General features: G+C 37.1%; 1 protein-coding gene across 1 annotated transcript; it reads left to right on the plus strand.

Moving 5' to 3' along the window:
• The first annotated feature begins 17,507 nt into the window (after nucleotides 1-17,507).
• On the plus strand, nucleotides 17,508-18,488 carry LOC149144707 (uncharacterized). The gene has a single exon (XM_089452246.1). The coding sequence runs from the start codon at nucleotides 17,508-17,510 to the stop codon at nucleotides 18,486-18,488; it is 981 nt and encodes a 326-aa protein (XP_089308372.1).
• Nucleotides 18,489-23,676: the final 5,188 nt, after the last annotated feature.

Raw genomic sequence — 23,676 nt, forward strand, 5'->3', positions numbered from 1 at the left:
ACAAATTCTACAAATTATTCTAACTTTCAGCCCAGCCCAAGCCTTGTGTTACACTTCCGCTAGTTAGGCCTAAAGCTTACAACTTCATAGACTCTTCCCTTGCCCCATGGTTCTGGAAGCCATGGTATGGTATACCCAAGTTATCAATGAAAAATGATGAAGCACATAAGTAATCTACCCATAAATTTCATTGGGATAACAATAAATATTGGGTGATTAATTCTCCCAGAAAAATGCAAAAGCTTGTATTTGAACGCACCTCACAAAACCACAAAGAATGTAACTAGTTCCAGATCTCATATGTTTCAATGCAATCCTTTTAATTTATAACAACTCACATACCTGGAGCGCATATGGAAATAACAATAGTACACACCAATATCAATATTCAGTCAATTTCATGGACACACATAGTGATTCATTTAATGATAGAGATCCTACTTGTCCTTCATGTTCAAGTAGAGATATTAATTTTAGGCCCACAATGACACATAGTCCATATAACTACTATATTCAAGAAAACAACCAACTTCAGGCACAATAATAAGCATAAGAGTAAACCATTTCTGAACATTAGGATAACCATGGTCAATCATAATATTAAACCGCCAAATGGGTCCTTCAACAATGTTGTTGGTCATTCACCCTGTTGGCTGGTTGTTCTCCCTCGCCCTTAGGAAGGTTGATTAATCCAACTTCCTCGCTTTATTGATGCGATTTGATCCCCAAATTATGGCATAACGAGAGCAAAAATACACTTTGGATAGTCGGCTGAACAGTCCCCTCATCTATCATATTCACCCAAGCTTCAAGGTTACGGAAGGGGTCCTCAGGGGTTTCGCCATTAACGTAAAGAACCATTAGGAATATGAATGTCTAACATATCCAATAGTATTTTACTCAGGGGATTTGAGCCCGATCTAGATTCATGAATGAAATACTAGATCAACCCATTCTGCATACATTATGCAGAAACCTAACGTTCCTACTTTTACATGAAATAAGCATTCCAAACATCTAAAATAACATTTACAAAACACATCAAGCATCAATTTAGCAATCTATGGCACACAGAGCATGATACCCACTTATGATGGCACCTAAACAGTTGAATAATCAATCGTATAAGATCTTCATGGACATAGAATTACATGAGTACTTATATGGTAATGTAAAATCTTGGAAACTGAGATTGGGACTCTAACTCTCCACCCAACCTTAGAAAAGCTACAACCAAGCCTTTTTTGTAGTTGTCACCTCCTAGACAGATTATAGATCTTGAAGAAGATTACTTTTAGAGGGTTTAAACCAATGTTTATAGTTGAAATAATGTTTCTCGAGGTTGCTACACCTCCAAGCACCAACTACCAAATTGATCTAGTTGTCCCCTGATACCAGCATTATCCAAGATCTTTTCTTTGGTTGATGTTAGTAGAATTGCATGAAAAATCATGTAAAAACCATATATGCAAGCAATTAAAGAATAAGAAACATAAAGGAGCCCATAAATACAACACACACAATGTTTGATGACAAAGTTCGTACAGTTTGGACTATGTCTCTTGGCCTTGATTCAATGGTAAGGAGGTCTCTTCATTCATCTTAGCAAAAATAAAGGAAATTACATGGAAAAATACATCATTGTACTTCAAATCCTCGGAGTGAATTTAAATTTGACTGCTCAGAACACAACAATCACAACACCAGTAGGTATGTCTCATCCTTCTAAGACTTTTGACCATAAACATGATCTAGTTTTGAAAGGTGCATTTTTGTCTTGAACTTTGTGCTCGACAATTAATGAGAAACGTGGGTTCCTACCATGACCCTTGAGAACCACTACTCAGATGAAAAACAATACTACACAATTGAAATCCTTATAAAATTCTTGTTAAAATGAGTATAAACTTAACTATATTTTGCCACGATAATCTCTAGACCCCCATGGGAATCTTAAAGATTCCTTAGTGGATTCTAAATAGAATATTTTTGGAATATTCTAGGGAATATTCCCATGAAATATATCCCCCTCGGTTTTCTAGCCACGGGGTTCTACTGACAAGGTTTTTTCGAACTCCAAGTTCCTAAATACGCTTGGTTTTGCTCGGTGTTCTAATTTATGTTATGCCCATGGCCTCCTCTTGTTCACATCTTGGCATTTTCTTAAGTATTTTTGAGTGGTAGAAAATACACCACTGGGAAATTAGCCCAACGGTTTCATTCCACATTTAAAACGTTGACCCTGGCGGGTGTCATGGGTTCAAAACCCATCGCGGACCATCATACATATAAAACCAAGCACAATTTTGTTTTAAAATAAACCCATAGATTGTAATTGTTTAAAATATATATTTTCATCCAACCATCATCAACAAATAATTAACCGTTAACAATTTTCGCGAGATTGTTTGTCATTTGGTTGGGTTGGAAATAATTGCTGATCGCCACCGAATCATTCGTTGCCAACATTGGAACGATGAACCGATTGTATTAATTGTTCACCTGTTATAAATGTGAACCATGTATATACAATTCACAAATGTTTGAAACAAACCACTGCATATAAAATCAATCACCGATCATTTTTTTAACCAATCACCGTTGACTATAGGGTTTGGATTGGTTGGGGTTGTTGTTAGTTACATTTGTTACGATAAAAATTCAACCCCCCATGTAAAACATTGACCGGAACCAATATACCAAACTTAACACTATATACCACCAATTCAAGGTGATTGGGTCAATTTGGTCATTCTTTGGGTGCCATGTGGCATCATCCCATTGGGCCACATGTCACCACCTAATTGGTCCATTTCATGCCTAGTCATATGCCGCCATATTTAGCAGGTGCTGCCAAATTAAACCACAGATAAACCCATTCACTAATTTTATCAGACCTCTGCCAAATTTAACTGCGAATTTGGATAGATTTCAAAATTTAGTGTTGACCAAATTTATCTCAAGCATAGCTAATTTTAGGTCCTTATGCCTAGTTTGACCAAAACTTTGACTGAGTGTAGCTTTCGCATACAAACTCGAATTGAGATGATTTTTTCACTCTTGGATTCCTTGTGATGAGCTCTTTATATTGGTCCTAGTTTTACTAAAATTAGAGGAATTTGATTTTTGGGCCTTCAGGGATCCACCTCGATCATTCCTCCCCATTGAAGGACTTTTGGTCCTACAAAATTATAAACAATACTGCAATATCGATCTGCATAACAAATGTCTCTGATAGACCACCTTTCCTTTCCTTCAACTTTGTACTCCGGAATTAGGAATGATGAATTCGACACCTATATCCATGTGCAAATATGTAGTTGTTAATCCATGTCGAACTTGCAAGATTCCAAACAAGCCCATAGTTGGAAAGAGTTTATAAAACACTCGAGGTCAAGTTTTACAATCCAACTAAAGGCTAAAATATCACCATTTCACATTCATAAGTGATATTCTACTCTTTATGGATTTTACAAACATTTTCGCAACATGTGATTTACAATTGTGGCCATGATCAACTACTTAAAAAGGCTACCCATCTCTTACCTAACCAGGCTAATGGGATTTATTCTTATAGTTAGCTTCCTTGTTGAACCGCTTTACTGTTTGGTTCCTTCACATGTGCTTTCTCATGATTTTGGTCCTTCTTTGGATGTAGCTCTGGATGAAGCTTCCAACATTTGGATTTCTGATGTCCACCCTTTTTTCAATCACTACAATATTTTTTCTTCCTATATAGTTTCTTGAATGGCTATTTTTGGTGCGACTCTAGCGGGGATAGTTTGCCTTGATTCTTCCTCTGAAATTCTCACTATCACTAGAAGGTTGAGATGTGCTTTCAACATCCTGCAATGTCTCAGACTTGTCGCTTGAAGATTCTCATATCTCCATGTAGTGTCTTTCATCGATGATATTGGAGAATGTCCCATTTTCCCTTTTGACATAGCGTAGTCCCGCATATCAAGGTAGTTCCTCCACCTGGATGGGATTCATAATGCCTTAGCCATTAACTGTTAGGCCCTTTCCCTGATATCCCATTGAACCAATGCCTATAGTGGGGTTTTCAAATACACCAAAATCATCATCATGATGAGAAAATTAAACTAAATAATGACTAACATTGTTTACCTCAATTTTCCATTCAAAAACTTGTGATGATTGCTTCACTTTCAACTTTTTCAAGGCACCTTTTGTGGCTCATAACTCAAGCTGCAATCCCTGCTTCTCCTCTTCTTCGTATTTAAAGAAATATCCTCAATTCATAATTCTCTGCTTTAATGCTCTGGTGATGAAGATTTAAATGATGAGAAGAAGTTGAAGAAGAATAACCTTCACTTGAATATGGATATGGAGGTTCAAGAGTTTCTCCTCCATTTCCCTGATTTATTGAAGCATCATCCTTTGCTTTCTCTTTCTCCTTCTTTTTTTCCTTTATATTCTCTTCTCATAATCTACAAACAATTTATCTACCATGTCTGACATCCTTTAGAAATATCAATGGAAAGATTTTTCATTCTTCATTTTCCTTCCTCATGTTACACATCAAATATCTTGTTATCATTCACACTCACAATTCACATCAGCAAGAAGAACGCTTTGATACCAAACTTGATATGGTTTCCCTCTTATTCGAACATTATCCGAGATTGTTTCTTCGGTTGATGCTAATAGAATTCAATGAAAGGCCATGTAAAAACCTTATATGAAACATTTAAAGAATAAGCAACATAAAGGAGATCATAAAAAAATGCACACAATGTTTGATAACAGAGTTTGTCTAGTGTGGACTATGTCTCTGAGCCCTACTTCAATAGTAGGGAGGCCTCTTCATTCATTTCAACAAAAAGAAAGGCAAGTACATTGAAAAAGACATCATACCTCAAATCCTAGGAGTCAATTGAAATTCAATTACTCAAAACACAACACCAATAGGTCCATCTCATCCTTTTGATACTTTTGTTGTAAACATGACCTACATCTGAAAGGTGCTTTATTGTCTCGAACTACGTGCCTGTTAATTAATGAGAAATGTGATTTTTTAATGAACCCTAAGAATTTCCACTTAGATGAAAAAACAAACTGCACCATTGAAATCCTTGTGAAATTCCAATTAAAATGAGTATAAACTCAACGATATTCTACCACAGCCATCCCTAGACCCCCGAAGGAATCTTCAATATTCCTTATTAGATTCTGAATAAAATATTCTAAGGAATATTCCCCTAGAATATACACCTCTTTGTTTTTGTGCCATAGGGTTTTTCTAACAATGTTTTTTCATCCTCTAGGTTCCCAAACGTGCTTGGTTCCGCTCGCTGTTCGGATTTGTGTTCTGCCCATCAGCCCATGGCCTCCTCCTACCTAAAGTTTGGCACGGGTTTAAGTATTTTTGAGTAGGAAGAGAATACAGTGGTCGGGTCATTGGCCCAATGGGTTTGTACCACGTTTAAAACATTGACCCTAGTAGGGGTCACAGGTTGAAAACCCGTCGCGGATATAAAACCAAACATAACTTTGTTTAAAAATAAACCTGTTGATTGTAATCGTTTAACATATATATTTTCATCCAACTCTCTAACAAACAATTAACTACTAACAATTTCCGCCAAACTATTTTTCATTTGGTTGTGTTGGAAACAACTGCTGACCGTCACCGAATAAATTGTCGCCAACGTTGGAACCGCATCCCAGTTGTATTAATCGTTCACCCGTTATAACTCTGAACCATATATATATATATATATATATATATATATATATATGGTTCACAAATTGTTAAAAAAATCGCCACATATAAAATCGACTTACGGTCAGTTTTTTTAGGCAATCTTCATTGACCACCAGGTTTGGATGGGTTAGGGTTGTTGTCGGTTATGTTTGTTACCACAAAACTCTGACCCTCCATGTAAAATATTGACCACAACTAGTATGCCAAACTTAACACCGTATACTGCCAACTTTGGTCATCCGTTGATTTAGGGTGACTAGGAAACTGTGGTCGTTCTTAGGGTGCCACATGGCAACATCCCATTGGACCACATGTTGCCACCTAATTGGTCCATTTCATGCCTATTCATATGTTGCCATATTTGGCGATGCTGCCAAATTAAACCCATGTAAACCCCTTTGCTAATTTTATTAGACCTCTACCAAATTTAACTCTTAATTTGGTTAGACTTCCAAATTTAGTGATGACCAAATTTATCTAGAGCATAGCTAATTTTAGGTCCTTGTGCCCAATTAGACCAAAAATTTTACTGAGTGTAACTTTCGCATACAGACACAGATTGAGGTGTCATTTGCGTTGTTGGATTCCTTGTGATGAGCTCTTTAATCTAGTCATACTTTTTCTTCAATCTGAGGTAATCGATTTTTGGGCCATTAGGGGTACAGTTGGATCACAAATTGGTCAAGTAAAAGTAGTGAACCACTTCACTAGAATACAACCATCTTCTACTCAGGAAATTAGACCAACATCAGCTGAAATAGGGTGTCTCAAAGCCACACTGCCGTCAGCCACTAGTTATCCCCCTTTCTCATTGCACAACAAACAACAAATGAGATATCCCCAGGGGAATCTCCCTTCTCATTATCCAACACCTTCCTTTCTTAACCAACTAACCACCCTTGTATTTTCATGGGTCTTTGCAGATCAACCACCTTGACAACACAGTGAATGCTCATTAATTCTTTGTCCTTTCTTGCTTGTATTTATTTCCCAGAGAGAACATGGGCACATCCTTTGTTTCCAACTAAATTTTTAATAAGCTATCAACCCATTACTGATATTTCAAACAACCAACTTCCTCAAGCAATCTCCATCCTTGAGCATTGGAATTTGTGTCCCTTTCTCGGCCATTTTTTAAAATTTATAGTTATATAATTACAAGGAATTACTTTTTATTGTTTACAAGGAGAATTTACCCACTGTGGATGTCACATCACTTTTAGGCTATAAGGCTTTCCTTTTTTCATGAGGATTGTGAGCCCATGCTACCCTACCGAATATATAGTAGTGGCTTACATCTAGATTAATGTTATTTCACGCTTCTTCTAATGTTATATTGCTTAAATCCTTTGTGGGAGTACAATTTACTATGTAATTTTCACAAGTGATTATTTCCACCTGATAATGAAAAATTAATCCCTCATATTGAATCATGCAATTATCCATTTCTTTTAATTTATGATTCTTTATTTCAACAATACCATTTTATTGAGCTGTATGTGGAACAATATGTCGCATTTTAATGCCTTGTGCAATGTTGTAAGTTGTGAATATATTGTTGACATATTCGCCTCCATTATGAGAACAATATTTTTTGAAATGAAATGAAATCAATACATAGTTTCAATTAATATTATCAGAAGTATTAAAATTAAGAAATACATCTTATTCAAGTAAGATTTATAAATAATATTCCAATATTCTTAAATCCTAAATCTCAATCATTTATGCGGTGTTTTCACATGCATTTCAACTTATTTTTCATAAATGCCAACAATAGTGGTTTCTCTTGTGGCGTATCCTTATGCTAGTCTGTAGACTCAGGGGGAGGGCCTTAATTGTTGTATAGTGTCTTTAGTTTTTGCTATTGGTCTTTTGATACAACTTATGGTGATATGCTATTGGGATGGGGGTGGTTAGTTTTTATGGTGGACTCCCCTCTCCTCTCCAGGCATTGGTATGGAGTGAGTTTTCTATTTTATTCCAGTGCATGGGGGATTTTTTGTTTCTTGCTTTCCCATTTCAAGTGTTTGGGTCAATTTAGTGAGTTATATTATTGGTTCAATAGTCCTATCTATGATTTTTTAAGGTTTAGTGTGTCTGTCACATTCCTTGATTTTTGGCTTTCATTAATTGAGTATTGTTGGGAGTTACCTTCAGTTCCTTTAGAATTCGGCCCATCTGCTTATTCATTTTTTTGTCCTTTATTTGGGGCTAATCTCCTGTTTTAATTGTATGTGGGGTTTTTGTCGATAGCACATTCTAAATGTTTCTTTATGTTGGATTCATACTCATATTGGCCACATCTCTGTGGTAGTTGTATCCTGTCTCATTTACATGTCTTGATAGGGTTTTGGTTAACCCTATGGGTTATGAGTCTTCATTATGGGGAATTGGATAATATTTTGGGAGTTGGCGCTCTTGTTCTCTCTATAGGTGACGACCTGGTTGTTTTTCAGTCTAGGTTGGATGGTCTCTCACTTCATTCTTCATACAAATTCATTGGGCATGGGTCATTAAGTCGGTGTCTTGTGTGTCTTTTTGCTTCAATCCTCATGCCTCCAAGACAGAGGATGAGAATTCAACGAGGAGTTTTTAGCCACTTTGGGTACAAAAGAGTGCACCCTTTTTCTTATGATTCCATAGCCTTTGCGTCTGATGTAGTTTCCCTGGAAATTCGGTGAGAGATTCTCATCCTCGAGAATACATATGCTGGAGTTTGCCCATATTATTGAGATTCATAATTACTCTTAGAGGATGAGAAATGGATGCTAGCTCTTGGAAAATTTCATGAGAGGAGGTGGCATTTTCTGAGTTCCTTGGTTCTTAACCAATAACTGACTGCCCTATTGTGTGTTATTTTCAAAGAGAAATAGGTCAATAACTACAATGTTTTCTCTTCTCTAGAAGATATAAAGTGAATGCTTTGGAATATGTAGCTTGTTTAGACAATGTCGATGCTCATATGTCAAAGATGGAAGGATTTTTCCTTAGTGAATCTGCATCCAGATATTTGACAAATCCTCCTAGGAATGATAGTCCATTGTGTCCTACTATTCCCTCCCATGTTCATGAGGAGTAACTCATTTCTGAATTTGCTTTGGTTGTCTAGTTTTTTGGATGGTACATGGATGGTCTATCTATTTAGCCCTTGATAAGTTATGTACTACTCTTTTTGTGAGGCAACAATGTTGGTCTCAACAAGTTGGTATGGTATTTTGTTCCCTTTTATGTCTTGTGCATGGGCGCATCCTTTTCTGAACATGCGCTAATACTATGGAGCTGGTTTTTCTCTTAACTATTCATCCAGTTCTGTGGATTAAGCAAATTATGGCACTTCAGTTTTGGGTGCATGTTTGAATACCACTATCATGGATGTGGCCTCTGTTCACTTAGGCATAGATGTGGAGGCAAGTTAGATGACTCAGTGCTTTTGGTAGCTGAATGGTATTATGATTTGGTTATTGCAACTTATAAGTTTATTTGGTAATGCATAGCTGGGTGAAGTTGATTATTTTTGTTTGTTGGTAACACACTTTGGTGCTGGGAGACTTTTTAGACACTCCTGTAGTTGTAATATCCTAGGTTTTGGAGTGTGATTTCAACTATTGTTTATAATTATATATACTTTGTAGATAATTTTGTACATGAGATTCTATAGAATTGAAACTTACATGATGTTTATGCCTCGATACTTATATAATCTTTGTTTTTTAGAATAAAATATAAAGTGCCTTTATCAAAACAAAAACAACTAAAAAATTAGATTTAATAAATCTTAGTAAATAATAATAAAACTTTGTAAATTGAACAAATAACATAAATATTATTAGTAAAAAATACAAACATATATATATATTTCAATTCAATGTTGTGAACCACAACATTCAAACTTCTTGGCGGAAATGTGGAGTTAACTATGCCCATTACTTGTGCATTGAAAATGTTATAAATAATAACCATAATATAAAATAACTTGTTGGTGGGTAGAGCTCACATAGATAAAAATTTGTTATGTTGTAGGATCAAGAGTGAATTTCTTCGTTGTTATCTCTAGTACATTAAATTTCATTCCAGTTAAATAAAATCATATAATTTATGATATATAATTAATTTATTATATAATTAATATAATAAATATGATTCCATTGAATATATATTCAATATGTTTAATCATATGATATTTCCAATTGTATGGGTACTTACAATCTTTCCCATATTTGTTTTCCAATTTAAAATCCACAAAGGAAAAAAATGGAATTCTATAAAGAAAACCTACTCACATATGATTCCATTGAATATAAATATGTTTAATCATATGATATTAATGACCATGTTTAATCATATGATATTAATGACCGTATGTTTTTTCCAATTGTATGGGTACTTATAATCTTTCTCATATTTTTTTCCCAATTTGAAATCCACAAAGGAGAAAAATGGAATTTTATAACGAAAACCTACTCACCATCATCTACATGCATTGGTTCTCTATTGGTTGTAATTAGCTTTCCATTTGATCCTTCATTATCACAAGTACTTCATCTCTATATAAATACTTTTTTGGGATGAAAACCAGAGTTGGGTTTCCCTCCATTTCATAACCTTCCCAACTAATTTTCTGCAAATTAAGTATTAGTTTACTTTAAGTTTTACATATATTCTTACAAGCCTTTCTTTTTCTTACCCCTTATCTTCAGGGAAAATTTTAACAACCCCCTAAATTTATAAATATAATAAATGGGCGAATCTCCATGGTATATAGGAAAAATGGAAGGCGATTTTATCAATAATATAATATGTATATATAATTTTTTGGCGAATCTCTCACCAGGCATGACAAATATTTTACTCAATTATAAAATCTTGTAAGATCTTGGGGAGTCTTTCACTAAATAATAAAACTTTGTAAAGTCCTAGTGAATCTTAGCATAGGCTACATGCTCGTTTAATTCCCCCATTTAAATAGGCTACATTCCAGGTGAATACCATGGGTCAATACCATGTGCCATTTTGGTGAATACCATGGGTCAATACCATGTGCCATTTTTATTTTTATTAATTCTAATATTAGGGTTAATAATGGATTTTTGCATGGTATTAATAACAATCTAGTCCATGGTATTTGTCCCATAGTATTTTGGCCATAGGTTTCACCTAAATATAACCCATTTTTTGAGTGTTCGTAAATATAAGGTGACTTATGGAGTAAATATAAAAAAATATTTTATTTGTTTACCATATTTTTATTAATTTACCATACCTCTTTTACAAATATGGTATTTGGCCCATAGGATTCACTTAAATAAAACCTCTTTCTTGAGCCTTCATAAATAGAACGAGGGTTATGGACTAAATATAAAAAGAGGTTTTATTTATTTACGATACGTCTAGTTTATTTATATTTTTATTTATTTACCATACCTTTTGAGTAAGTATAAAAAGACGTTTTATTTATTTACCATACCTCCACTTTACTTATATTTTTATTTGTTTACACCCTTACATGTATATAAGGTGACTTATGGAGTAAATATAAAAAATGTTTTATTTATTTACCATACCTCTCATTTATTTATATTTTTATTAATTTACCATACCTCTTTTATAAATATGGTATTTGGCCCATAGGATTCACTTAAATAAAACCTATTCTTGAAAATGGGCGAATAAAATCTATTCTTGAAAATGGGCGAATGGAAAGTTGCAAGTCCTAATTTCAAGGGCTAAATTTACCTTTTTTAACCTCTTCCTTAAAATAAGGTGGGCTATTTGAGGTGATTTGTAAAAATGTACTATGATACAAAATATTCGCCCACTAAAAATTTAAAACCCCTTAATTTTGCCAAAAGGCGAACATTCGCCCTAAAATTATCCTTGCTTATCTTTATTATAAAAAAATTATAATAAAGCTTATTTTTTAACATCATTGTTATGTCCATATTTAATACTTTGTACGTTGTTCACTCGTTTCAATAGTTATTTAAATAAATCAATACAAAATAATGAATTATATACCGTACTTTTGTTTATTTGATGTTAACGATTAAGGGTATGCATGTGTTCACCAAGTGATATTTCTGTTCTCATCTTTCTTGGGATGAATGTGTAAAAATGAAACTCCTTAGCGTACTGGGGGTTAGGCTAGATACATCATATATTTAAATAAAAGTGACTCCCATTAAATAAAAAACATTGTTTGTGTTTTATATGCCAAAATTAATAGGAGAAAGTGCATTTTTTTTATATTGCCCGGTGGGCTTAAATCATTGCATGTGTTTGTAAGTAGTCTTTTTTTAATACAAAATAATGACTAAAGCCATAATGCCATAATATTATAGCACATGTTAAATAAATTTGGGTTATGGTTTAGACTTCATTTTTTTTAAATTCCTGGTAGGCTTAAATCATTGCATGTTTGTAAGTAGTCTTTTTTTTTATAAAAATCATGCCATAATATTATAACACATGTTAAATAAATTCGGGTTATGGTTTAGATTTTAATGTAGCAACTTTAGTGAGCTTAGTAAGAAAAATACTAGTTGAGCATATATTTTTTATGTATTGTTTGTGCTTTCGATTTATTTATTTATTTTTATTTTTATTTTTATTTTTTTCCAATTTTTGTCTTTTTAATTATAGATTTTTTTTTCTTTCTATCAAAATTACAATTTTATGCTCATTCAATGGATTTGAAAATTCCTTTGAGATTATTGGGACGAGAGCTCTGCAACTCTAGAGCATGACCTAATTTTGAGATCCTTTGTTTCTGTTGTGGGCTTCTGTGGGCTTTGCCCTTGCAGTTGGCTTCCCACCGCGCTCCCTAGGACGCTCGCTGAGTGGGCCTGTCATGGAGCAGACGGTCTTTCAAGCGGGTCCTTCCTTCAAACAGCAGGTGGTGGGCTCCTCTCACGCACCTAACACCTCCTTTTTCACTCGTCTTACCTCTTCATCGATCGTTCCTCATTCGGATCAGGAACTCTGCCCTCACTCCCCTCATCATGAAAATGACAAAGCTATCACAGCCCCTCAACAAGAAGGATCTGACACTAGGGGCACAGAGAAGTTAGGGGTTACGGCTTGCGCTTCAACCCCGTCAAAAAACCTTGACAACCCTAAATCGGGTGCCACAGATACGGCTCAGGATAAGTTTCAATCAGCAAAGGCCTGCCATCCAAAGGTAGCAAAAATTCCAGAAATAATCATACAAGAACCCGACATAGAAGTTTACAGAGATTACATGAAGGAACATGCGGTTATATGTAAGTTTATGGGAATCTGGCCCTCTGAAAGAGCTCTGAAAGGATGGATACAGGCCAAATGGAACCCTAAAGGGGCAATAGAACTGCAACTTGGATCGAAGGGTTTCTTTACAGTTATTTTCGCTCTTCTGGAGGACAAGGATCGCATCTTCGAAGGAGGGCCATATTTTTTCAACTCCGCCGGTCTATACATGAGATTCTGGAAGGAGAACTTCATGCCGGAACAAGAAGACTTCACTAGGGTCCCAGTATGGATCCGACTATATTCTCTCCCTACAGACTACTGGGCACCTTCGGTGCTTCAAGCCATTGGAAACGGATTGGGAGAATACATCAAAATGTCAGAAGGCACAAGAAATGGACACTACATCTCATATGCTCGTATATGTGCCTATATGGATGTTTCAGGAGCTTTGCCCGAAGCTATCAGCCTGAACTTCAGGGACGAAATATGGACCCAACCAGTGGATTATGAACATATCCCATTCAGATGTCGGAAATGCCATGAGCACGACCATCTTTTCCGAGATTTCCCACAGAATAAACCACCTCCAAAAGATGACCCAACTGGGGCTAAAGGTGAATAGGGATTTATCAAAGTTACTCACAAAAACAAGCAAGCTAGAAGGAACGCTACGGGAAAGGAGGCCCCCAGGCAAGTGACACACAACATATACAAAATCCTCTCATCAACAACAGCGGAGAAAGGCCAAGCGAGCAACTACATAGAACAAATTCCAGATCAACACAAGGAAATGGACACGGAAATGGAAAACACCACAAACCCATCCACAACTGAACAGGCAACTCAGGAAGAAATGGAAATGGACTACACACAGGAGCTTCCCACCTCAGAGGAAAAAGCAATAGAGGAAATTCTGATGGGAATGGATCTGCAGAAACTTTCAAAGGAATGGACCTCAAAAGGATTCGAGGGTATTCCAGAAGACCACCTCAAATGTATAGAAGAAGCATACATCCTGCAACAGAACTTCCAAAAACAAAGAGAGCATCAAACCAAGGGGGGGAAGCAACCAGTTGGCGGCATCAAAGCAAATCTCAAGGCCAATAATCAAATCACCAAAGGCCAACCTAAAAGAAGAGGCCAGAAAATAGAAGGTCAACATCTGGCTGAGCTGGGATTGAGCCTCATCAATGCAGGCAAGGTAAAGGTTCTATCTCTCACCCCCAACATTTTATCATGAATTGCACATCTTGGAATATAAGAGGACTCAATAGCCCTTCAAAAAAAAGGATTCTTAAATCCAAAGTAATCTCAGGAAAAACAGACATTCTTCTGTTGCAAGAAACAAAAAGCAGCCTGTCTGAAATGATGAACATACAGCAGACCTGTTTTAGAAAACAGTACAGCCATTTAGCCATAGCTGCTCAGGGCACGGCTGGAGGCATTGCCACTTTCTGGAAAGACTCCAGGTTTCATTTGATTGACTCATTTGCTTCAAGGCATGCCCTAACAACCATCCTTTAGGTCATAGGCACCAAAGAGAAAATATGTATTACAAATGTCTATGGGCCTCATTCGGTCAAAGAAAGGCTGGCCTGGCTCAATCATCTAAAAATCTATCTCCAGCCTATTGATCATAAGTTCCAGATTCTGGCGGGAGACTTCAACATGATCCTAAATCTGGATGAGAGAATGGGAGGTCTCCGTTGTCTTGATTCAGACTCACAAGCTTTCCAAGGTATGATTAATGATCTATACTTCATAGATACCCCTACCAAAAATGGCATCCACACTTGGAACAATAGGAGAGGGGGAGAGCATCAAATTGCTTCTAGACTGGATCGGTTTCTTCTCTCTGAAGACCTTTTCCTTTCATCTCTAGAAATGGAGGCCATCATCGCTCCGCAGGCGGGGTCTGATCATTGGCCGATTGTCCTTACCTTCCAGATCTCTTTAAAACCAAAAAATGCCCCCTTCAGGTTTGAAGCTTTTTGGCTTTCCCACCAGGATTTCCAAGACAAAATCAAAGAATGGTGGACCAAAGATTTTCCCCCTCAAGGAAGCAAGATGAAAGGATTCCATCAAAAACTTAAGTTCATCAAGAAAGAATTAAAAAAATGGAACCAAGAAACCTTCAAAGATATTACCTCGGAGAAAAAAATTATAGAGTCAAAAATGAAATCTCTTCAACAAACAATCGTCCAGAATGGGTTAACAGAGGAAACAAAGAAAACGGAGATGGAACTTTAGAAAGATTTAGAGATAAGAGCAACTCAAGAAGAGATCCTTTGACGACAAAAATCTAGGATCTAATGGCTCAAAGAGCGGGAGAGAAATACTTCTTTCTTCCACAAATCTATGATCCAGCACCGGAAAATTAATAGGATCCTCAACCTCAAGAACGAGCAGGGGCAGATGCTTGATACTCATCAGCAGATTGAGGAAGAACTCCATCGGCATTTCTCAAGCATCCTAACTGAAAGCAACCACCACAATGAGGATCACATAAGGAAAATCACCAATCATATCCCGTCTATCTTAACCAAAGAACACAATCAAATGATGTTAAAAAAGATAACCATGGAGGAGTTGGAAGAAGCAGTTCAAAAAATGCCGAATGGAAAAGCCCCAGGACCTGATGGATTCAACATAGATTTCTACAAATCATGCTGGAACACAATCAAGGACTCGATATATGACTTGGTGGAGGAATCAAGAATGAAGAAATCTATATTTCCCTCTCTCAATGCCACTTTCCTTGCTCTCATTCCTAAATCAGAAAGGGCAGACTCCCCAGATCAGTTTCAACCCATTGCCCTCTGCAATGTCATCTACAAGATCATATCCAAAATTCTAGCCAATCGTTTAAAGCCTCTTTTGCCACTCCTGATTTCTGCAAACCAAACAGGATATGTGGAAGGTAGGCAAATCATGGACAACATCATTCTATCTTAGGAAATCATTCACACGCTGAAAGACCAAGGAAAACTAGGGATGTTGATCCAGCTAGATATGTCTAAAGCCTTTGACAATATCAACTGGAACTATATTCGACACACACTAGCTGCTTTTGGGTTCAACAAAGAGATCATCACTTGGATCATGGCCCTGGTTTCCAGTGCCTTCTTCTCAATCCTGCTTAATGGATCTCCCACCTCGATCATCAATCCCTCGAGAGGCATCAGACAGGGTGATCCTCTTTCTCCTTTCCTCTTTATTATTCTGGCAGAGGGGTTAGGCAGATCTATTTTGGCAGCCTTGGCCAGCAGTCTCATCTCAGGCCTCCAGCTATATCCCCAGTTCCCCCCTCAACCCACCAGAAATTCGTGGATGATACCCTATGGGATGCCCCTCGGTTGAGGAAGCCCTTGCTTTCAAAATAATCCTAAATGACTTCTCCCTTGCCTCTGGTTTGGATGTGAATAAGGCTAAATAAAAAATCCTCTTCCTCAACACCCCAATAGCTTTTCAAACTCATATTGCTCGAATCCTAGGTTCCCAGATAAGTCTCTTTCCTTCTAAATATCTGGGTGTTCCTCTCACTAATAAACCTCTTGCCTGTTCGAACTAGGAACCTCTTATCTCCAAGCTCAAGAAGAAAATTTCTAATTGGACTTTCAGAGCACTCAATCTGGCGGGAAGATTAATCCTTGTCCGTTTTGTCCTTCAAGCCATGCCCCTTTACCTTTTCTCGGCTATTATGGCTCCAAGGTCTATGCAAAGGGATTTCCTTTGGAGAGGCAAAGCCATCAATGGCAAGTGGGCTCTGGTGGCCTGGAACAAAGTGTGCTCTCCCAAGCATGATGGTGGTCTTGGCCTTAGAGACCCTGATCTCCTTGGTAGGGCCATGGGTGCTAAGACTTGGTGGCGATGGATTACAAATCCTACCACCAATTGGGCCATGCTATGGAAGGCCAAATATGCCCCCATGACTCCTTGGGCCTCTCTCTTAAGGCTCTCAGGCAATCTTAAAGGGTCTCCAATGTGGAATAAGGCCTAGGAAAACAGATCATTGATTCAAGAGCATAGTTTCTGGGAGATTGGCAATGGTCAGCATGCTTTATTTTGGGAGGATGTGTGGGAGCAATGCCCTAGCCTAGATAAAGAGGTTTACAGGCCTGTTAAAGAATACCTGGATGAGCAAAATAAAATAAAAGTAAAAGATTATTGGAAAAATACTAAAACTTCTAATTGGAGGGATTTGAAGAACCTCACAGACTATCTTCCAATCCATCTCCATCAGCCTATAAACTCCCTTAATAAGGAGCTCATCAACAGGAAAATTCAAAGGATGGATGGTTCAAACATTCTGAGATGGGGCTCCAAACCAGAAGGAACTTTCAACATCAAAGAAGCTTACAACCTTTTGAAAAATCCGACCTCTACTCAAGTGGACAACAAATGGAAAAAACTATGGAGTAGGAAGCATTGGCCGAAGATCAGTCTCTTTCTTTGGCTGATCACACACAAGAAAATTCTAACTTGGGACAATCTTCAAAAGAAAGGTTTCAATGGCCCCTCTGTTTGTAGTCTTTGCCTCTCTGACTCTGAAATGACCAACCACCTCCTCAACACCTGCCCTTTTGCTTCCAACATTTGGTCCTGGTTCCTGTTAGTCTTTGAGACCTCTGACCGCTCCCTTGATTCCATTCACAACACCCTGGAAAATTGGCGCCCAGCCTTCTCTAGCCAACCTCTTATCAATCTGGCCTGGAACCTTCTTCCGGGTATTATTTGTTGGGCTCTCTGGAAGGAGCGCAATTCTCAAACTTTCAGGAATGCAGCCTCCAAGGAGGAGCAGATCATTCACAACATCAAGACAACGATGCGAGAATCTGCTTCCATTGCTAAGCTTCTGGACTCCCCCCACCCTCCAACCACAGTTGAATGTAGGATCCTTAATCTTCTTGATCTTCCCATCACCGGCAATGCTTCTTCTTCCCAGTCTGTTTTGATCAATCCCTCGTTTTTGACTATCTGGCATCCTCCTAAACAACCTTTCCTCAAGCTGAATTATGATGGGGCATCCAAAAACAACCTTGGCTTAGCAGGATTTGGAGGTGTTTTTTGGAATTCTATGGGATCCATCCTATGGATTTACTATGGTAATTTAGGCCATACCACCAACACTGTAGCTGAGCTCCAAGCACTGGCCAGGGGTCTTGTCATTGCCAAGCAAAACAACTATTGGCCCCTTCTAGTTGAGGGAGACTCCAATGTTGCTACCCAAGCTTGCCGAAAACTACAGCAGGGCCGAAGCGTGGCTAAAGTCTCTGCTGGATGGCATCTCAACCGTATTCTTCAGCGAATTAACGACAACATAAAAGAAGCAAAAGGGGTTTTGTTTCAAGCAGTCAGACGAAAGGCCAACAGCATGGCCGACTACCTGGCCAACCAGGGGGTAACAACCCAGGATCGGCTCGTGTCTCAGGAGTGGAATTCTTTCGAATCACCCGAAATCAAGAAGGTGTGTACCATAATCAATATCAATGACCTGCACAAGGCAAGCGTCATATTGCAGTCGCCCAATTAGCTTATCCATTATGACAGAGTACTCATTTGAAGATTTATCTCGTTCTCCAAGCACAGGTCGATCCTGGATCAGATCTCCTTGGCCCGTTCCCCTGCCCTGCAATTATTCTCCGCCTGATCTCATTAAGTCGATCGGCATGCGTCTTCGCTTCCCGCCCGCTGCTAGCCCGCGCTCGCATGTATCCATAACTACCCCCCACCCGGCTCTTTTTCCTCATTTCGTTGCTGAGTTTCGTTGTCGTCTGACCTCCCTCTTCCCGGCCCTGTTCTCCTACAGAACCTCTCGGCGCAGGTTCTGCGGCCTTCCCTTTCAGGCGCTTAGTCTGCGAATTGCCCCCGTTCCCTTTGAGCTTAAGCACCCTCTCATGGCCCCTCGTCACAGGCATCCTCCCCCTCCTATTCATCGCAGCCGAACTACCCAGTGGGAGAACCCCTCCCGTCATCTTATTACCAAGGTGGAGATTCAAGCCAAAAATGTTGCTCATCACATCAGGGATATCACCCTAGAGCCAATGGTACGCCAGAACAACCGATCAATATTGATGACTTTTTCAATGATGATGATGATATGCTAGCTCCTCCGAGTTTGTAATTTTCTGTTTCTATCTTGTTTTGGCCTGCTCATCAAGGTTTTTGTTGCGTCGAGCCTGCGTTCTCACAGTTGGAATTATGCCCTTGCTATCGGTCTCCCCACCCAACTTCTCTTCCCCTGTTTCCTTTTTCCTTAGGTGTGGGACTGATCTAGCTTCTTGCTGGTCTTTGGACAGCTACCTCGATGGCCTTTTTGTAACTATATTTTCTGTTTTTAATGTGAATAATAGCTCCCAATTTACAAAAAAAAAAAAATTACAATTTTATTAATAAATATTAAAATTAATATTACTATAATGACAATATGGGGACCATTCATGGCAAGGGAAAAGGCAATGTAGTTCTAAATTATAATAAATCATGTCAAAGTTATTATGAGTGATGGTTTCGACTATATAACTTACTTCTCCTAAATTTCCTTAAAATCTAGAGTAATGTTGTAATGCTTGAGGAGAATGTGATTTATGGTGACCATCTTGTTCACCATTAATTTATGCAAAGGGGTTTGGAGAGATGCATATTATTTATTCTAAACATAAAAATATAAATAGGTATAAGTATGTGTCTCAAACTGAATTGAATGTAAAATTATCATAATAATTATAAAAAGTATAAATAAATACAAAATTACTTTGCATTGAGACATATAATGTGAAGATGGTTGTATCATTTGATCCATTTCATTTACATTTTTCTCTTCATTTCAATCGTCTTCTGGGGTTTGCAATGATTGTGATGGCTTCAAAGACAACACTTGAACCATAAATATAAAGCAACATATAGATTTTTAAAAATTAAATATATATAATCAATGAAAATTCAAGAAAGAAAATATAAGTAATAGAATGTGCATTTTTAACATTATAATCTTAATAAAATGTAATAATTTATATGCTAATGTTTTTGTCAAATAGGTTGTATAGAAGAAAAACTCACTTCCCTTGAAACTCTTTGAAATCAAGGTGACCATTGTAATGATTAACAACTTGGTGCTCGTTGGGTATCCAAGTTATTGGGTCTATAATAAGTAACCATATTATGTGGAGATCTTTGTAGGGAATTTTGTCCAATAGGATAGGCATATCAATAACAATGAGAAATTATAATACAATTTATAATAAAAATAAATATCATTTAGTGTTAAAATGTCTTAAAACTAAGCATGAAAAAAAGTAGACTCCATTGTGTACTCATTGTTATTATTGGTTTCCTCAGAGTTTAATATATGGGTATCCACATGTAACTCTTCTTCCCACACATCATTAGAAATCCTTGTTCTCCCCCTTTCTTTTAAATCAATATCTATCATTTGATTATATCCATAACCTATGAGGTAGAATCTAAACCCATTAATGAATTGTTTCTTGAATTTTTTTCTTTAAAGCATCATTGAGCTAATCAAATTCTCCAACTAATTGCAAAAAAGTTTCGATGAGTTTAGTCTATAATGATAAATTTATATTAGTAAACAATTACACACATACAAATACCAATAAATATTTATAGTGGAAATAATTTCTTCTTTGAAAAACCTTTTATATGTTGGTTTACATGCATAAAATAGCCTTGCATCGACATTATATTCTATTTTTGCATTTTTCCTTTTATCCATACTTCTTGATTTGGCAATCTACTTAGCGTTTTTATCTCTTACTTGAAGTCTTGGGTATGGAAGATTTGGAGGGAGATTGTGTAACATAGAACGATGGCGATTAAGGCTAACTATTTTTTATCAACACAAAAACTCAAGACAATTGACTACTAAACAAGTAAACACTTTGTCGTGCCTTTGATAATTGTTAGAATAATAATGGAGAAATTATAAAGGTAAATATTAGACTTTGTTATGTTGAATTGGTGGAGCATGGTTCCAACATTCTATAGGCGTATGTGCATGTCATCTCCTCATGTTCCCCTATGCAACACCATACTTGTTTGAGTCTTGTTTATATTGTTTATGCAAAATGGTGCAGAACAAAAAGAAAACCCTTGCTCCATGGCATTGTTTCACCAAGTGCATATTGGAGGAGGAATTGCCTTTGAGAGGGCCCATGGTGCAGGGATTTGGTCATATGCCTCTGCCATCTAGATTTCAACCATCTCTTCCATGAAGCCATAATCATGAAGAGGCCATGATATATTGTGCGAGGTTTTTATATGCAACCTGAATTGAATTTGAAAAGTGTGATTTTTTTTTATTTTTTATTTTTTAATTTTCTATCTATTTACTAGATTGTTGTAGATTTGGAGCAATAAATTATTGAGATGGAGAGGGATGGATCCTCTAAGACTTATATTGTACAAATTGATTCCAATAACTTTCCATACATGGATTTTTCCACTGTGCATGAGCCGAAACCAACCAAAATATAGATGAATTTCATTGATATGGTGTAGGAATGGTGTTGAATTTCATTGATGTGTAGAGCCATAGAGCCTTGATAACAAATAAAGAAGCTAGTGAAAGTTGTCCAACACGAGAAGAATTGCTTCCAAGACTGTTGAAAAGTGATTTGAGGGGAAATCAATTGTAAGTTGTTGACAAGGTGCTAAGAAGAGTTGACTGAATGAAACCAACTAAAGTTTGATACATAGATTTTCTAGTGTAGATTCATGTGGAGGACAAGTTTCTAAAGAATAATCGTGTGCTATTTTTCCTTCGGTTTGGGCATCAACTATAATAGCATTTGGCGGCTCTAAGTTTATTATATGAGTTTCAAAGAAAAAGTGTGGATCTATTGTACCGATTGATTATTGTTAGCCCCCTAATTTGATCTCTTCTTGCCATTTTCCCCTTCCTAAATCATAACCATTTACCGATGTTTTACCTCTTTTATACATCCTCATCTTGCACCAGTCCAAGCACGGTGACATATTTTGTATAAACTTTATTTTTAATACTTTTAATTTAACTTAGCATTAATTAATCATTTATTACATGATTTATTACTTTTAATCACTCTTTGTACCTTATCGATATCTCCAATGTTTATTTGGTAGTTAAAGTACTTACCGTGACCGCAGATCCTAGTGAAGAATTGGATCTTGCACCATTGCTAGCACAGCAAATCCTTGCAGCAGATCCGAACCTCCTTGATCATCGCCTCGTTTTGAGCAGCTTCAACCATGACAGCAAGATTGATCCAAAGGCAGCCGAGATCGAATCTTTGAAGGACGAAAGCTGGAGATTGGCTACGACCAGTTTTGCTAATTGTCTAATTTTGAAGGTCAAAAAGCTAAATTTTGCATTTGGTTATGTAATCAGTTGAATGATCTATTTTTGCCTTTGGCCAAAGATCTATATAATGTAGAATGTAAATAGGACTAAAAAAGAATTTTTTGATAGTAGAAGGGAACAAAGACACAGCCAGTGAGGCGGTAACAGGTTGTTGTATTTTGTTATCGCCCGAATCTAGGCTGGACGATGTATTAATGTATGTACTTGCCTCAGTGAATTAATAAAAGGGAGCTCCGCCTCATGTTTCACAAATTGTGTTTCTGTATTTGAGCTGATGAATTGATTAAGGTATTAAGCAGTGTTTTTATTTAAAGGGGAAACGCGCTGGTTGGCTAGGGCCCAGCCAACCTAGCACGTTTACCCTATTTCTCGTTTTCCTGTAATTTGTGTTTACATTGTCAAGTGTGATTTAATTTTAAGCACATGCATTCTTGTCTGAGTGAAAGCGGATCCATTGTGTGCAGTAGATAAATTCCCTTTCCTACACTTGATTTCAGATTGGTTTTCCTTCCCCTGGTCCAAGCAGGAGAAATAACCCTGCACCAGTGCATGTTGGTGTGATATCTCCTTTTCTGCAATTCTATTTGATTAGTTTTCCCCGCCTGGTCCAAGTAGGAGAAATAACCCTGCACCAGTGCATGTTGTGTGATGCAGCTAGCCTTCTTAGTCTACTTCCCGCAATCTTCTTTCTTTCATTAAATGCTCATGACAGGATGAATGTATATTGATTGTTTCTTTATTCCTACACTCTGTTAAGATCAGAAACATTCAATTTTTATGTGTGCAATTTGATTTAACAATATAATAGCACTTGCAATAATTAAGCACTCATTTTAAGAATTAAATTTTAAGTGCAGGAAGCTCTGATCCGGTGCAAGAACTAGTTTCTTGCCACGGGATCTGAGTGCTTTTAACCTGGAAAAGTTCAAGCCCTTGCAGGAAGTAAAAAGCCTTTAGTAAATACACTATTTATACCTTCTACATAAATCTCTGTTCCTACACTAGTGCAAGTAGACTGCGATAGTACAGGACATATTAGTGCAAGAAGGAAATCTCTAAAGGAGCAGGTTTAAGGGCCCATCTGATGAGATTGATAAGTGTCTCTGCTAAAGAAAAACACACACTCAGTAGTTAAACAATAATTAGCTAGAGTGATTTCCCTTTATCTTTAATTCCCTCTTGCAAATGCATTCTTCCTTGTTCCATTCTTAGATTATTTTGATGGTTCAAGTTGCCTTTTTCTCTATTTAATTTGATTCTGCAATCTTTCCTTTAAAGAAAGTAGGGATTTGTACTAGGAAGATTCATATCATCTCTAGCATTACCTATGCTTTGTCTCTAAGTTTACGGATCCCCCAAG

This window comes from Pinus tabuliformis, chromosome X (genome assembly GCF_031772625.1).
Source record: "Pinus tabuliformis cultivar Carrire ecotype Pingquan chromosome X, CPIR1, whole genome shotgun sequence".
In the NCBI taxonomy this organism is placed as follows: domain Eukaryota; kingdom Viridiplantae; phylum Streptophyta; class Pinopsida; order Pinales; family Pinaceae; genus Pinus; species Pinus tabuliformis.